This window comes from Microcaecilia unicolor, chromosome 3, assembly GCF_901765095.1.
Source record: "Microcaecilia unicolor chromosome 3, aMicUni1.1, whole genome shotgun sequence".
Lineage (NCBI taxonomy): Eukaryota > Metazoa > Chordata > Amphibia > Gymnophiona > Siphonopidae > Microcaecilia > Microcaecilia unicolor.
In genome coordinates, this window is record NC_044033.1 from 92,360,025 (window position 1) to 92,377,549 (window position 17,525).

The 17,525-nt window shown below is 44.0% G+C and overlaps 1 protein-coding gene across 1 annotated transcript in view; it reads left to right on the forward strand.

The window, feature by feature from the left end:
* USP34 (ubiquitin specific peptidase 34) overlaps positions 1–17,525 on the forward strand; it is a 1,418,841-nt gene that overhangs the window by 901,818 nt on the left and 499,498 nt on the right. Inside the window, 1 exon segment of the mRNA XM_030196176.1 lies at positions 5,909–6,072. Within this exon segment, the coding sequence (XP_030052036.1) occupies positions 5,909–6,072 (164 nt within the window).

Consider the following 17,525-nt stretch of genomic DNA (forward strand, 5'->3'; position numbering starts at 1 on the left):
GAGTTCAAACATGCATGGGATATGCATAGAGGAATCCTGTGCAGAAGGAATGGATCCTCAGAAGCTTAGCTGAAATTGGGTGGTGGAGCAGTTGGGGGGAAGAGGGGGTGGTGGTTGGGAGGCGAGGATAGGGGAGGGCAGACTTATACGGTCTGTACCAGAGCCGGTGATGGGAGGCGGGACTGGTGGTTGTGAGGCGGGAAATACTGCTGGGCAGACTTATATGGTCTGTGCCCTGAAAAGGACAGGTACAAATTCAAGGTAAGGTATACATATATGAGTTTGTCTTGGGCAGACTGGATGGACCATGCAGGTCTTTTTCTGCCGTCGTCTACTATGTTACTATGTAAGAGAGTAAAACCACTTCTTAAACAGCAGCAGAAATATGGGAAGAAAAAGTTAATGCACTATTGAAATGTGCCCTAAAGTATTTCATGGAATCAGTTAAGTGAATGGGTACGCCATGAGGTGCAACAGAAGGAGCAGATCGATGACCAGTGAAATTTTTTGTCTGTTAAGGTGGGGATGGTGTGAAAAAAGCCAAGAGGAGACTGCATCGAGTCTCTTTGCAAAGAGCTGAAATCTGGCTGATAAGGGTCCTGGGTAGAAACCAGCAGAATGTCGTCAGCATAAATATAACATTTCACATGCATCTCCTGGATAAGGGATGCCAGAGGAATAAGGAAAACTTTAAAGAGCAAAGGAGAAAGAACAGAACCCTAAGGAACACCATAGCAAAGGAGTTCTTGATCTGAAAGGGAAGAAGGGAGGGAAACCCGGATGACACGATCCATGAGGAAAGAATGGAATCATAGAGCTACAGTACCAGAAAGATCCAGGGAGAACAAATGGGATAGCAAAAGAGAGTGACTAACCAAATCAAAAGCAAAAGAAAGATCCAACAGGACTAGGAGAAGAGCTTTGCCATGCTCAATTGTGGAGTGACAGTCATTCAACAGAGAAGCGATAACAGTCTCTGTTGAGTACCCTGGGCGAAAACCAGACTGAGATGAGTGAATCATGTTAGAAGACTCAATGTGTTCAGAGATGTTTGAAAACACAATATTCTAGGAGTTTACTCAGAAAAGGGAGATTTGAAACAGGATGATAGCTACTCAAGAGTGCTGGGTCAAGGGACTGATTTTTCAACAAAAGATGAACCAAGGCTGTCTTCCACTGGGAGGGCATTCTCCCAGAAGTGAGGCTATTAATAATTATGGAATATGCTAAAGGGCTGAAACCATGTGAATTAAGGGGAAAGCCAGTGGGAAGGAACAGGATCAAGTGAACAGTCTTTTGAGAAGATTGAAGGATTTGGTCAAACGGTATCATGGATGGAATAGTAAACTGTGTCCATTGATGGGTAAGAGAAACAGAAGACCCAGATGAGGAGTTAGTAGGGGAAGAAATGATTTGGGAGGAAGAGGAATCAGGGGTGCTTGGGGGGGGGGGGGGGTTGGTGGAGAAAGGGGAACTGGGATGATGGGAAGTTAGACCGCAGTGCTGAGACCTTTGAGGAGAAAAATGTTTAGAAATCATGAGCTGATAGCGCCTGAGGGAAGACTCGGTCTGGAGTCAATGTAGTCTATCTGGAGACCAGAGAAAACAATTGGTGAGCACGGTTAGCAGACCTTGTGATCATGTCAGAATAATACTTGGACTGCACCTTGTTTGGAAAAATAGATGGGCTGAGGAATCCCAAACAGTTCTCCAGACCCGCTCAGCTCTCCTTAATTGTTGTTTCAGAAGTCGAAAATGGCCTTTAAACCAGGGGTGAGAGGAACAACCGGTGGGCACATCTGTCAGTACTGGCGTGGGAAGAAAGGGCCGACTGCAGGGTCGAGATCCAAACAGAGACCTGATCATCAACAGGCAGGGTAACAAATTCAGAGGGAAATGACGAAAATAAAAGTGGAAGAATAGAAGGGTGTAGGGAAAAGAGGACCTTGATTCATGGAACAGACAGAAAGGGAAGAAGAGGGAAGGAATAGTCAGAGAGAAAGCAATCAGAGAATGATTCATGCAGGGATATGGAGTATAAGAAAGATCAGAAAAGGAGAAAGAATCCAGACAGTGAGAGAGAACTAAGTCTAAAGTGTGACCCGCTGAATGGGTTGGAGCTGAGACATGTTGGGAAAAACCCAAATTACTAACGAAAGAACAAAGTTGCTTATCAAAAGGGCACAAAGGGAGATCAAATTGAATATTAAAATCCCCAAGGAGAAGAAGTCATGGATATCTCAATACTAATAAAAAGAAAGGTTTGAGCTGGTAATGCTGTATAATGAATTTCCCACTCCGTCCCACTAATTTCATAATTGAAAATAGTACACTAATACTTAGCAAATAGAACCTCAAACGTCCCAGTAGAGGAAAGTACCAAAAGTACTAGCAAATCCACTACTTTTCAAAGGGAACGGGGTACTATCATTGGTTCGTATTGATCATGGAAAAAGGAAAAAAAAGAATCACCCGCAAAAACTCTACCTTAAGGAGAAAATCAGGTGGTTAAAAAAAAAAAACTATATTCCAATGAAAAAAGGGACAGGTAGGGAGTCCACTGTACAGTATCAAAACCTTAGAATAAACCCAGACCAAAGTACAGTATTTTAGAAGAGTCTGCTACATCAAACAATTTTGAAAAATAAAAAATTAAAAAAAATTAAAAACTCTCCCCAAACAGTGCTAATCACAACAGCCCCCACCATAGGCAAAAGAAAAAATGGGACTATCGCTTCACGAAAAGCACCACAGCACACAACCTAGAACAACCGTTGTGTTTAAAACTGTTCTAAGTAACTTGAACAAGCAAAAAACAAAACCAGAACTTAGCTGTGGATGTCTTCAAGAGCTGTTCAATAAAGCTATATTGCAGGCTGTCCCATCCGTGCTAGTAACTTTCCGGACAGCTTGACCCAAATCTATTTTCCAACTGGATAAGGGCTTCTGTTTATCACCAATGTAACGGCAATCCAATCCCGACCACTGGAGAGCAAATCAAGCAGAACATGCAGAACGTTTTGATTGGAATAGAGGTTTTTTTGAACCACCTTAAGCTGGAGTTTTGGCAGGTGATTCTTTCTTTTTCCATGATCAATAAGCACCAATGATATTACCCTGTTCCCTTTGAAAAGTAGTGGATTTGCTAGTACATTTGGTAGTTTCCCCTACTGGGAAGTTTGAGGTTCTGTTTGCCAAGTATTAGTGTACTATTTCCTTTGTGAAATTAGTGCGACGGAGTGGGAAATTCATTACACAGCATTATAAGTTCAAACCTTTTTTTATTAGTATTTTTCAATAAGTAGTTTGAACTTCCCTCTTTTTTTGATATTGATGGACATCTCAATGAAATATCAGAAAGACAAGACACAAAGGTCTCCTGGACAGAGAGAGGTGGGGTTTGAGGAAGGTAGACCAGAAGAATATACAGGCTAGGAGACATATCAAGCTTCAAAAAGAGAAGTTCCAAAATGGGAGGGCTATCAAGAGCCATAGGGGAAATAGGTAAAAAAGAGGGGGCAAGCAAAGCAAGGCTGCCACGCTTTCTCTGATATTGTCTTGGTGAAGAAAAAGCAGAGTAATCTGAAGGCAAACCTTGAGAGAGAGATGCATCGTCACCCTCTTGGAGCTGGGTCTCAGTAAGGAAAAAAAAGGGAATTAGGGTGAGTAAGTAAAATGTCATTAAGTAGAGCAGTTTTTGAGCAAAGTGATTGGCAGTTTGAGGAGCATAAATAAGGTAAGGATGGTAGCAGGAAGCTGATCAGCTGGAAAGGTGGAAGGAGCAATCGATGAAGTAGCTGAACCCAGCAATGGCAACATGGAGTCAGAGTGCAGGGGCGGGGTATGGACAGAAGAGGATTACGAGGTTGATGGAGACCCCAGATAACTGGGTATGCATGCCATTGGGAAGACAGTCAAGTCACAAACAGGCACACTTAGGAGGCAGCAAGCCAAAAGAAGGAAACGGGCAGAGCACTATAGAGACTGCTCTAATGCTGTCGCCCCAAGGAGCTCATCAAAGGACATGACCTGCTCCTTGTTTGCGCTCCTTTGGGACACGAACGCTGCAGAGAGACTTGTAAAATTAGTGGCTACAGGCGATGTCACTCGCAGGGGACATCCCGCCTCCTGAGGCAATTGGGAGTAGGGGATGTCAGGAGGCAGGATATCAATGAAAGAACAGGCTTCAGAGACAATCTGGAGTAGGAGACAGGAGGCAGGATTTCAATGACAGGACAGACTTCAGAGACAATCGGGAGTAGGAGACATCAGGAGGTAGGATTTCAATGAAAGGACAGGATTTAGAGGCAATCGGGAGTAGGGGATGTCAGGAGGCAGGATTTCAATGAAATGACAGACTTCAGAGACAATCGGGAGTAGGAGACATCAGGAGGTAGGATTTCAATGAAAGGACAGGATTTAGAGGCAATCGGGAGTAGGGGATGTCAGGAGGCAGGATTTCAATGAAATGACAGGCTTCAGAGGCAATCGGGAGTCTGAAAAGACAGATAAAAAAAAACTAAAGCAGAGCACACAGGTAAAGCAAACAATCAGTACACAGTGTCAGCTACCTTCCTCCCCCATCATTCTACGTTCTCTTTTATCTTTCCTGTCCCACATTGTAGTTCTTTTCCAAATTTCCTTATGTTCTGTTTTATTGGAATACTAGTAAAAAAGGCCCGTTTCTGGAATGAATGAAATGGGCACTAGTAAGGTTTTCCTGGGAGTGTGTATGTTTGAGAGTGAGAGCCAGAGTGAATGTGCGGGTGTGTGACAGAGTGAGACTGTCTGTGTGACAGTGTGTGTGTGAGAATGAGAGTGTGTGACAGGGCCCCCTCCCCTGTTCCTAATGCCCCTCACCCCGTTCCCTCCCCTCCTTTTCTTCCTCCTTCCCACACTTTGGGTTCCTTAAGGCTTTCAAAAGTCTATGTACCCTCGTGGCCCTAACGCCCAGTATCCGGATACCCCACCGCTTTCCTCCTCACCCCTTCCCCAAGATGTAATACTTTCACGTCCTTCATTTTTTTTTTTTAAAGTGTCCTATCTACCCTGTGTACAAATGCCCGGCATTCAGATTGTGTTCCTCTCGTAAATTTTCATTTCTTTCATTCATTCAGAACTTGCCCCCCACCCCCCCCTGAACACTTTTGGTTTCTTCAGTCTTTTAAAACTCTCCTATGTACCCTGTGTGCTAATGGCCAGCATTGAGATTGTTTTCCTGTCCCAAATTTGCATGTCTTTCAGTCATTCACAACTCCCCCCCCCCCCCCCCCCTTCTCCAGTTTAACACTTTCGTTTCCTTCAGTCTTTTAAAACTCTCCTATCTACCCTGTGTCCTAATGGCCAACATTCAAATTGTTTTCCTTTCCCAAATGTTCATGTCTTTCAGTCGTTCAGAACTCCCCCCCTCCCCCCATTTAACACTTTCGGTTTCTTCAATCTTTTAAAACTCTCCTATCAACCCTGTGTCCTAATGGCCAGCACTCAGATTGTTTTGCTTTGCCAAATTGTCTGTCACTGAGGTCAGTGCATGCCTGCCTAGCAGACCACTTCCGGCAGGCATGGTCCCAGGCACATCCTGTTGGAGGTGAGAATTATTATATAGGATTGTACACCGCTTTGACACTTTCAAAAGACGCATATTAAATCTAATAAACCATCATTTTTGCATTAGAAATTAGAGAAAGATATAAAGTTCTACTTTGTAGCATGTAGTGGTTGTGTCAACTTGTAGTCACTTAGGGATTCATTGAAACATGCAATTTGACCAGGGAACCTAAACTTTTGAACATTGCTGCATATTTCCCATCATATTTGCATAGGATAATCTATTACAGCTTTTTACGTTTTTAAGAAATCTGTGTTTAAAACATTTTTACAACTGTTTTATCCTCTGAACTGTCTCCAGCATCCCATGCACCTTACAAGTGGGACTACTGGCCTCATGATGATGTTCGAGCTGAATGTCGATTCGTTGGTCTCACTAATCTTGGGGCAACTTGTTACTTGGCATCCACCATCCAGCAACTTTATATGATACCAGAGGCTCGGCAGGCAGTTTTTACTGCCAAGGTATGGTTTACTCAGATTATTTAGTAAAAGTATATTTTTCTCCTTTAGGAATTTTCTCAATGTTCAGATGGGCAAGAATGAAAGAAGGGGAAAGCATTATAAAACACTGTGGAGTTTCATTAGTGAAAATGAGATCTTGTAAATTTTTCAGTGTTTGTTTCTTAGATGTAAAATAGAGGATGCTCTTTGAGCAGTTGAATCCTGAGTGTGTTTATTTCTATTTTTTAAATTTAAACTTAAGGTATTCAAGAATACATTTGAAAAAGAAAACAGATTGTAGTAGTTTATATGTTTAATGTAAGAAAAAAGGAGCAAAAGAACAAAAAAAATAAACAAATGTCACTGTGTCCACATCTGACCTGTAAAACAGGGTCCGAGCCCTGAATAGCGAGCTTACATTCTTAAACCAAACTAAGAAAATAAAAGTAAAGGTAAAGCTAGCAAGATGTGCAGAAGGCCAGAGCCAGTGTTGGATGTGCAGGGACCCATGGCAGAACCTACAGAAGGAATCCCTAAGCCTGCCTACAGCGTATACCTCCTTGAGCTTGAAGGCCAGGGCAGTTACCCTGCTTGTCACCCCCTAGCACTGGGCCTGTATGCTGTACACAACTTATCCAGACTCAACACCTATTACCAAGTTACTTGGATTTAATATAACCTCAAGCCTCTTGAGTATATAATATAGCAGATTATATAATACAGCGTCAGTGTTTGCCTTTATGATAGTTCGAGTTAAGTACAGAACCAAAAAGCAGGAAACAGAAGAAGGCTCAGCAGACAGTGAGACTTAAAAGATGTAGAAAAAATGCTTTAATTCATATCTATATAAATAATTCTCACCTCCAACATTCTGAAGTTCAGTCTGTGGCAGGGAAACACTGAAGCCTTGCACTGTTGGTAGGCTAGGCTGTCAGCACCACTCACTCTCACTCATGCACCACTCACTCTCACTCATAGACCCGCCCTCAGCCACGCCCCTTCCGCACATAATTCACAACCCCAACGTTCTAATGAAGCTGCAACTTCCGAGGTGGTCTAGATCGGAATTTTTCCCCATGTGTGCCTGCCCCGCTCTCGCGTCAAAACGTCATGACGTCGAGGGCGGAGCAATGACACTTAATGAATACCATCGCTCACCCGCCCAGCCCTCGCATCTAAACGTAATGACGTTGAGGGCGGGTAACGATAAAACAAAATACAAAAGGACTTACTTGCCTCCGCAATGCCTACGCAAGCCCCAGAGCCACTAATTTTAAACACATTTTTACAAGTGATGAAGCAAATAAAAAGTACTCCACAGCTGGCAGGAAGATTCAGAATGTGCGGGTAACGATAAAACAAAATACAAAAGTACTTACTTGCCTCCGCAATGCCGATGCAAGCCCCAGAGCCACTAATTTTAAACACATTTTTAAAAGTGATGAAGCAAATTACAAGTACTCCACAGCTGGCAGGAAGATTCAGAATGTAAGGAAGCAATTTAAAACATTAAAACTTACCCAAACAGTGTCACATTTAAAACGCTACACAATAAACACCATCACTTGAAAAATTGCCAAAAGTAAAAGCCAAAAGAACAGCTATCTTAAATCCAGTGAGTAACGTGATGACGTGTGGCCAAACATCCAATCAGCAGATGGTAAGCCCAAATTGACCTGCCTCCTGCAATAATAGTCTGAATGCAAGGGGCTACCATAACATCTCTAAAATAGTGGCAAAGAAATTTACTTTTTCTGAACTAACTAAACAATAGAGAATTTTTAAACTATTTGAGTTGAAACTTCAAAAGTACTGCTCCCCCATTATAAAACGTCCCAAAACACATGAACATTAATTAGATCCTTATTGATCAACCAATGCAAATAGATCATAAATCTAATAAAATTGTGCAACTCTCAAAAATGTAATGCTTGCAAATCTTTTTCATAAAATATAAAACCAGCTACCATTACAACATCTATATAAATAATTCTCGCCTCCAACATTCTGAAGCTCAGTCTGTGGCACGGAAACACTGAAGCTCTGCACTGTTGGTAGGCTAGGCTGTCAGCACCACTCACTCTCACTCATGCACCACTCACTGTCACTCATACACCCACCCTCAGCCACACCCCATCCGCACATAATTCACAGCCCCTGCGTTCTAATGAAGCTGCAACTTCCGAGATGGTGTACATCGGAATTTTCCCACATGAGTGTCTGCCCCGCCCTTGCGTAAACACGTCATGACGTCGCGGGCAGAGCTATGACACTTTACGAATAGACACACACACCTGCCAATGGTGCTGCAGAAACAGGCACTAACTGGGAGGGAGGGGCACGGAAAACACTGCAACTGGGACGCACAACACTACAACTGGGAGGGGGAAATGGGAGAGGGGAGGGGGGGGCCCTGCCACTAACTGTCATTCTCACACACATACTGTCGCACCCAGTCTCACTTTCTCTGTCACACACACTCACACATTCACTCTCTCTCTGTCACACACACACATTCACTCTCTCTCTATCACACACTCACTCTCACACACACTCTGTAAAACACACACACTCTGAGGAAAACCTGGCTAGCGCCCGTTTCATTGCTTTCAGAAACGGGCCTTTTTTACTAGTAACATATTAAACAGTTACTTTGTTTCTACTGTATGAAACACTCTCGTTTTGTTACTGTTTGCATAAAAAGACTCGACTCAGCACCATGTTTCGGCTTAGAGTGCCTGCCTCAGGAGTCTACAAAAAAAACAACCCAAAATGGATATACATAAATATAAATAAAAATGAAATAAAGAAACCATAAAAAAGGTCAAATTGATGGTAAGAATTACTTAATTAAAACCATATATATCTATACAGTAGTGTAACTATATCCTAAAACATAAAACAGTAAAAATGTAAAATATGTAAAATATATAGATGACCAGGAATACAAAATGGAATTGAAAGTGCATGAAGAATATATGACATGCTGTTAAAAAATAAACAAGTGGCTCTATATTGTTTTCCCCGTGGAATTCTTTCATTCAACCACCACATGGTTCAAGTTAAATGATATCTGACTTAAAGGCCTACTATAATTGTGTATTCCAAAGACCGATTACAAGTATATAAAATAAATGCAACAATGGAGGCAAACCAAACATTACCAAAATGTGTTACTATTCACACATCTCTGTCCGACTGAGTACAGTCATAAGATCCATAATATATTTGTATCTGTTTTGTCCTCAGGAATCTTTATCACTGTGTGAACCCGAGTTGTAGAACAGTGCTTTCTAGAGTTTCTCTCAATGTACTTACAAACTTTAACAACATCTAGTCCCTTCTTGTATTATTCAGGCTAGCTGGAAAACTGCAACATAGCCCTAAAATAGATTATTTGCAAGCTGTCTAGTTGACCTAACTTTGCTATCTAAGATCACAACTATTTCCCAGATTAGTAAGAGAAATGTATCGACAAAAAATCTCCCCCTTTTCCAATATTGGAACTCCATGGTGGTTGATGCTTTAAAATGCTGCCCATGTTACTTAATTTTATACCCAGGTATTCAGTGGCAGCTGGTACCTGGGATTTTATTTAGGTAGGTACCCAGTTAATGGACTGATTATTGCTTCTACCTGGAAATTGTGCCCCCAGACTGATCCGCTACTACTTGGATGGTGCCAAAGAGGATCTGTCCAGATATTCAGCAGCATTATCCAAATAATGTTGCTAAAAATCTGGGTATAGGCTGAGTGAGTGACACTTATCTGGATAGGTGCTGCTCCTACCCCGATAAGTGTTGCTGAATATTGACCCAAGTATTGTTAATATCTTTCAAGCACCACAGAATTTCTAGAATCCACAAGAACATCTTTTAACATTCTACAGGAACATATACATGTTGATCATCCAATATTTTATTATCTAACATGATGCAAAGTTGAGTTAATTCTTGGGAAATAATAGTGGTACCTGTGGCTGATCTTTAGAGAGTGAATATTCATTAAGTTGCTCGGTAGCTATATTTAGGAAAAATTTGACTGCAGGCTAACTGATTAGATTGTGGCTGAATACTGTCCTAAATAACATAGGTGATTAAATTTAAGCTTGCTCTCCATGTTCCCAGGGAAAGCCTCCTAATTTAGCCAGGTAGTAGTTAGCTAAGGTCGCCTGACCCAACTATGCCTCTAGGAATGGCTAGATGTAACTGCCTAAAGAGGACATTTTTAGAAGGTTGGATCTAATTAGCCACCTAACAGTTAGCCAGTTAGACCCGTTAGAAAATCTGCCCCTTAGAATTTTGCATTATAAGAATACATTAAAAACATAAAGGGTGCTTTTATATAAATATTCTCCGAGGACAAGCTTAATTATACTCACAAGTGGGTCGACAATCTGCGTCGGCCCAGGAACCGACATGATAGCAAAAAGCCTTCTGTTGCGTGTGCTGCTTTTCAGTGCGCATTCGCGGAGTGTCTTCCCGTCTGTCGCGCAACTGCACTCCTCAGTTGTTTTTTCTCTGTGTGAGGAGCAACAGTTTCGTCGGCATCTCCTTTTTTGCGCCCGGGAAAAGAGCCTTTTTCTGTGCCGTATGGCTATTTTTTGATTTTTTTTCCTTGACTCATTTTATTTCACTCAAAAAAAAAAGCAAGCCTTATCCTTTTTAGTTTGATTGGCCCGTGTCTAAGTTTTCTTTAATTTTTGCCATGGGCCGCATTTAGGCTTGCTCGGTCGGGTTTTCCCCATTTTTGTGCCTTTATTTTTTTCTTAGGCACAATCGAGCCTTTTAATTTAGCCGAAGCCATCTTCCCTTCCATGTCATCGAGACTCCCAGTGGCTTCAAACATTGTACTCGGTGCAACCAGACCATCTCGGGTACTGATACACATTCTTGGTGTATTCAGTGCCTTGGGCCCAACCATAGCCCGCAAAATTGAGTCCTTTTTCTTCATATGAAGAAATGGACACATTTCCCAAGAGGCTCAGAGAAACTTTTTGGAGCTCAGTCCGGTCCTTCTACAGTGACATCGACATTGGGAGTCAAGGTATGGATAGCTGCTTCGAGGCCCAGAGACACCGGGAGCAGTGAGGCATCGAGTGGGTCTCCACCTGTTTCGAGGCTTCCTACTATGCAGGCCCCCCGGAACTGGCGTTCGTTAGATCTGACCCCGAGGCGACGTGAGGATTCGATGTCATTCTCATCAGCACCAAGGAGTCTCAGTGAGGTGTATCGGGCGAAGGCCAAGAAGCACCGACACCAATCTTATTTTTATTTTTTTATTTTTGTTACATTTGTACCCTGCGCTTTCCCACTCATGGCAGGCTCAATGCGGCTTACATGGGGCAATGGAGGGTTAAGTGACTTGCCCAGAGTCACAAGGAGCTGCCTGTGCCTGAAGCGGGAATCGAACTCAGTTCCTCAGGACCAGAGTCCACCACCCTAACCACTAGGCCACTCCTCCACACCGTGTTTCTTCTTTGACACACGGTGCCAGGAGCTCCGGGACAAGGAGAGATCTGGCACCCGAGCAGCATCAGTGCTGGAAGGATCGCTCCGCCTCCATTCAAGAGGTGCTAGCGCGTGTGTTTCCCAGCAGTTGAGATCCTGCTCCCGCACCCCAGAAAGTTCGTCAGCTTGAACCCACACCGGTCCCTCAGTCTTTACTGATGGTGGCTCTTTAAGTGTATCTGGGCCTTGCTCCCAGAGCTCTTGGAGGGTTTGATGCAGCGATGTGCATCTGCATCGGAGGTGCCTGCCATTCCTTCTGCTACGGCCCCCAGCCCGCGGTTCGGCCTCCAAAGCCAGCACCGCTTGCGGCTCCGGTGTCGATTGCCACCTAGGCTGGTTCTCCTTTGACGTCGTTGGAGGAAGCTTCGCCGGAGTTCAGGCAGGAGCCAACTTCTCGACTCCGTTCTCAAGGCCATCGGTTCCTTGATGTCGTGGCGGGCCCGGTCTCGGACATCCCTAAGAGAGGTGCTATCTGACACCAAGGAGGAATGCTCAAGGGAGTCGAAGGAGGATCCCAGGTACTTTTCCTCTGATAAGTCCTATGGGATCCCTTCTGAGCCTTCCCCTCCACCTAAGAGACGGCTGTCTCCACTTGAGGGCCTCTCAGTCACCTCTTTTGTATAGGAGATGCCTGAGACCATCTCATTCCCCGTAGAAATGGAAGATGAACCCAGGGCTAAGATACTCGAGGTCCTGGACTACACCTGTCCACGTAAGGAGGCAGTGACGGCTCTTCTTCACGAGGTACTCGAGGCAGTTCTCATGCGGAACTGGGCGTCCCCTCTGTCCCTGTGGTCCCCAGAAAGATTGATACCCAGTATCAGAACCATGGGGAACCTGTGTTGGCGAAGTCTCAGTTACCCCACAACACCATGGTGGTGGATGCCGCTCTCAAGGGAGCCAAGAGTACTAGGTACTATGCCTTGGTTCCCCAGGCCGAGAAGCTAGAACCTTGGATTCTTTTGGGAGAAAAATATATCAGGCTGCTATGCTCATCACCTGTATTCAATCCTACCAGCTCTTCACGAGCATCTACTTGCGGAACTCAATGAGGCAGCTGTCTAGCTTGGTTGACGTGCTTTTTCTGGAGCAGGCTGAGACTTTTCACCTGCTGGTCAAGCAGCAGAAGGCATGTTGCAAGTTCTTGGCCAGGGGCACTTACGACACTAATGACGTGGCATCCAGAATCTCTGCCCAAGGTATAGCGATGCACAGCCTCTCATGGCTGCATGTTTCTGACTTGGACCATTCAGTCCAGCAGAGAATCGCGGACTCCCCTTGCCAGGGGGATAATCTGTTCGGAGAGAAGGTTGATGAGCTGGTTGACCAGATCAAGAAGCATACTGATGCTATATTTTCTCTCTCTCCCGCCGGATATCTTCTGCAAACACCTCCTCATCTAGAAGGTATTTTAATGGGTCACAGAGTGCTTCCTATTTCCATTCTAGGCATAGGTACACTTCTGCGACTTGCCAGCCTTCTCAGGCTGAACTCTAGCGCTCTTGTTCTCGTCAACAGCGTGCGCCCAAGGCCCCTGCTGCTCCCCAGCAAAAGCAAGGGACGAGCTTTTGACTGGGTCCAGCAGAGCATAGCCACCATAAAAGTGTCCGTGCCGCACGACTTGCTGGTTGGGGGGAGGTTAAAATTTTTTCACCAAAGGTGGCCTCTCATATCCTCCGACTAGTGGGTTCTTCAAATAGTCTGCTTAGGATACACCCTCAGTCTGATATCCAAACCTCCAAATTGCCCACCGAGAGCAATTTCATTAAGCTGTCAGCACAAGCAGGTACTTGCAGAGGACCTCTCCGCCCATGCGGTCGAACCCGTTCCACCAAGGGAAAACGGGCAGGGATTTTATACCAGGTACTTCCTTGTGCAGAAAAAGACAGGGGGAATGCATCCCATTCTAGACCTAAGGGTCCTGAACAAAATCCTAGTCCGAGAAAAGTTCAGGATGGTTTCCCTGGGCACCCTTCTTTCCATGATTCAGAAAAACAATTGGCTATACTCTCTGGACTTAAAGAATACATATACACATATCCTGATACTTCTAGCTCACAGGAAGTATCTTTCACTTTGGCTGGGAACACATCATTTTCAGTACCGCGTATTGCCTTGCGGACTTGCGTCAGCTCCCAGGGTATTTACCAAATGTCTAGCGGTAGTTGCAACGTTGCTACACAGACTGGGAGTCATGTGATCCCTTATCTCAACGATTGGCTGGTGAAGAGCATCTCGGAGGAAGGTGCTCGAAAGTCCATGCGGAAGACTATTCAGGTGCTGGAGCTGCTAGGGTTTGTAATAAACTACCCCAAGTCCCATTTCCATCCTGTCCAACAATTGGATTTCATAAGAGCTCTGCTCGACACACAGACCGTTTGAGCCTATTTTCCGGACACTCGTGCGGGCAACCTTCCGTCCCTCACATCCAAGGTTCGTGTCACAGCTCAGCAGATGTTGAGGTTGATGGGCCACATGGCTTCCACCGTGTATGTTATACCCATGGCACATCTTCACTTCAGATCTGCTCAATGGACCCTTGCTTCTCAGTGGTATCAAGCCATGGGAAGTCTGGACTATGTCATCCAAGTGTTCCCTGAGCTTGTACACTCTATTCAGTGGTGGACAATTTGATCCAATCTGATCTTGGGACTTCCGTTTTGAATTCCTCAGCCACAAAATGTGCTGACAACAGATGCATCACTCTTGGGGTTGGGGGTTCATGTAGATGGGCTTCACAATCAAGGAGCCTGGTCCCTCCAGGGAACGAATCTTCAGATCAATCTCCTGGAGCTCTGAGCAATCTGGAACACTCTAAAGATGTTCTGAGATCGGCTGTCCAACCAAATTATCTTAGTTCAAACAGGCAATCAGGTTGCCATGTATTACACCAACAAGCAGGGGGGCACCGGATCTCGCCGTCTGTGCTAGTAGGCTGCCAGATGTGGCTCTGGCTTCCTGGAAAGATTCCACTAGAGGTGTTATTCTTTTAAATTAAGGATGTTTGCCGTCTTTTGTGATAGCAAGGCCATAGATCCCTTTTCTTGTCCTACACAGACCTTGCTTGAATACCTTCTACACTTATCAAAGTCTGGTCTTAAGACCAACTCCGTAAGGGTTCACCTTAGTGCAATTAGTGCTTATCTCCAGCGTGTAGAAGGTAAGCCTATCTCTGGACATGAAAGACTCCAGAGGAGTTTGCAGAGTAATGGGATAGGAGGTAGTGCCCTATTGTGGTTTTAAATCTGGTTAAAAGATAGAAAACAAAGAGTTGGGTTAAATGGTCAGTATTCTCAATGGAGGAGGGTAGATAGTGGGGTTCCCCAGGGGTCTGTGCTGGGACCACTGCTTTTTAACATATTTATAAATGACCTAGAGATGGGAGTAACTAGTGAGGTAATTAAATTTGCTGACTAGAATATTGTGTTCAATTCTGGTTATAGTGGAATTAGAAAAGATGCAGAGAAGGGCGACAAAAATGATAAAGGGGATGGGGCGACTTCCCTATGAGGAAAGGCTAAAGCGGCTAGGGCTCTTCAGCTTGCAGAAAAGATGGCTGAGGGGAAATATGATAGAGGTCTATAAAATAATGAGTGGAACAGATAGCCGAGAAGCGCCTGTTTACTCTTTTCAAAAATAGTAGGACTAGGGGGCATTCAATGAAGCTACAAAATAGTAAATTTAAAACGAATTCAAGAAAATTTTTCTTCACTCAACGTGTAATTAAACTCTGGAATTCGTTGCCAGAGAATGTGGTAAAGGCGGTTAGCTTAGCGGAGTTTTAAAAAGGTTTGGACGGCTTCCTAAAGGAAAAGTCCATAGACCATTATTAAATGGACTTGGGAAAAATCCACTGCTTATTTCTGGGATAAGCAGCAGAAAATGTTTTGTACTTTTTTGGGATCTTTCCATGTATTTGTGACTATTGACCACTGTTAGAAACAGGATGCTGGGCTTGATGGACTTTTGGTCTGTCCCAGTATGGCAATATTTACGGACAAAAATTATACCTTATCCCACTATAGGATATAGACCCGCTCAAATAATTAAGTAACTTCTCAATTGTGGGAGGAAAAGGGACTCAAAGAGCTCTCAGATATATAATCTTTGAAAGAGCTGACCAGATCTTAACGATCCTCTCCATCGTCGGCCAGAAAAAACCTTCCGAGTCTTCAAGTATTCCTCTTTTAAAATATTTTTACTTTTTCAGGAATACTGTTATAGTTATTATGAACAAAAAGTTAATCTAAGCAGAATAACATTTTTCTCTTGGCAGGTACAGTCAACCCGCTATTCAATGCACTGGTAGTATGCTTAGAACACTTATCTTTTCTGTGTCCGTATCCAGGTCGAAGGCTTTCAACTGCGGTGCCGTTGTCTCTCTATCATCAGCACTGAGAAACTCCTGTGCTGCAACTTGCCCTCTTCACCCCTCTGCCTCCAAGCCAACGGTGGCCAGCGTTTCGCACTGCTGCTTCAGGGTTCTTGTCGGCGGGGTTAGTACTGCAAGCAGAATAGGGAAACAAAAAATCAACTACAAAAGAGCACTACCAGTTTATACTTTAATGCTCACTGAACTCAACACCCACCATCACAGTACTTGGGGTAGCCACAAGATTTCACTGCAGGACGCTCGACATCCGATCCACTGACTGGACTCAGCTATATATGTCAGTTATGACGTCAGACGCTGTCAGGCTGATGACCAATCACTAGTCTTGCTTTCACAATTCAGAAAAACTGACTCCACTCTATGCGTGAATTCAGACCAATTGGTTCTAGGGAGCGTAATCTGAATATCCATTTTTGCTCCTGCTGTAACAAAATCCGCCTGTGATCTCCTCCTCTCGAGGAGCAAAATACCACTTGCAGTGCTATGCATCTGAAATCTGTGAATGAATGTTGCTTTGAACAGTGCGATACCAAGGGCACTCCAATCCTCCCTGCTTGAATGGCACTTTTATGTTCTGTCAGCCGGATTGAAAGCTTTCTAGAGGTCTAGCCCACGTATATTTTCTTACAAGGGCATGTGAGGCAATAGATGACATTAGACGATTTGCAAATAGTACATGCTCGCAACTTATATATTCTGCCATCAACTGGGTTAACGAATGTGGCGGCTTCCTCCATTATTGCTGCTTAAAATCTTGATTCCTTGAGCAGACACGACGATGCCTTAAAAATTGAGAAAAAGGTAGGCTATTCTTTAACGGTACGGGATGACAACTCTCGTAGCGCAAAAAGGTGTTCTTATCTGTAGCCTTCTGAAACACCTTAGTCGTGAAGCCATCACTCGTGTTCTTTATCAATACACCTAAAAAGGAAATCTCTTGAGGGTCATGATGCAAGGTAAACTGTATGCGAGGATGGCAGTTATTTAACTGTAGAACAAACTGGCGCAAATCGGTTTCTTCTCCTGTCCATAACAGAAATATGTCGTCTATGTAACGAACCCACAGGCCTATTTTTTCATACATGGCAGAGGTGTAAACAAACTTCTGTTCAAACGCTTGCATGTATAGATTGGCCGCTGATGGGGCCATCATGGCCCCCATCACAACCCCTGAAATCTGTTGATACAAGGTGTTGTCAAATAGAAAAAACTTTTCTTCATAGCCAAATTTGCCAGGGCTACAATGAAAGAAGTGGGTACTCAGCTCCGTGCCCTTGTGTCCAAAAAAACTTGTAACACTTCTATAGCTTCATCCTGTGGGATTACTGTATATAATGCAGTGACATCCAGAGTAGCCAAGATGGATGTCCAGGCTTTATGTTCTTGTGTCGCAAGTATTTGAAGGAAGTGAGTCGTATCTTTCAAATAATATTCTCCACCACTGACCAGAGGCTGCAAGAAACAGTCCACGAAAATTGATAGGGGCTCCAAAACTGAGCCCTGGCCGGAAATAATAGGTCTACCGGGGGGATGGACCAAGGCCTTATGCATTTTTGGGAGGGTATAAAATA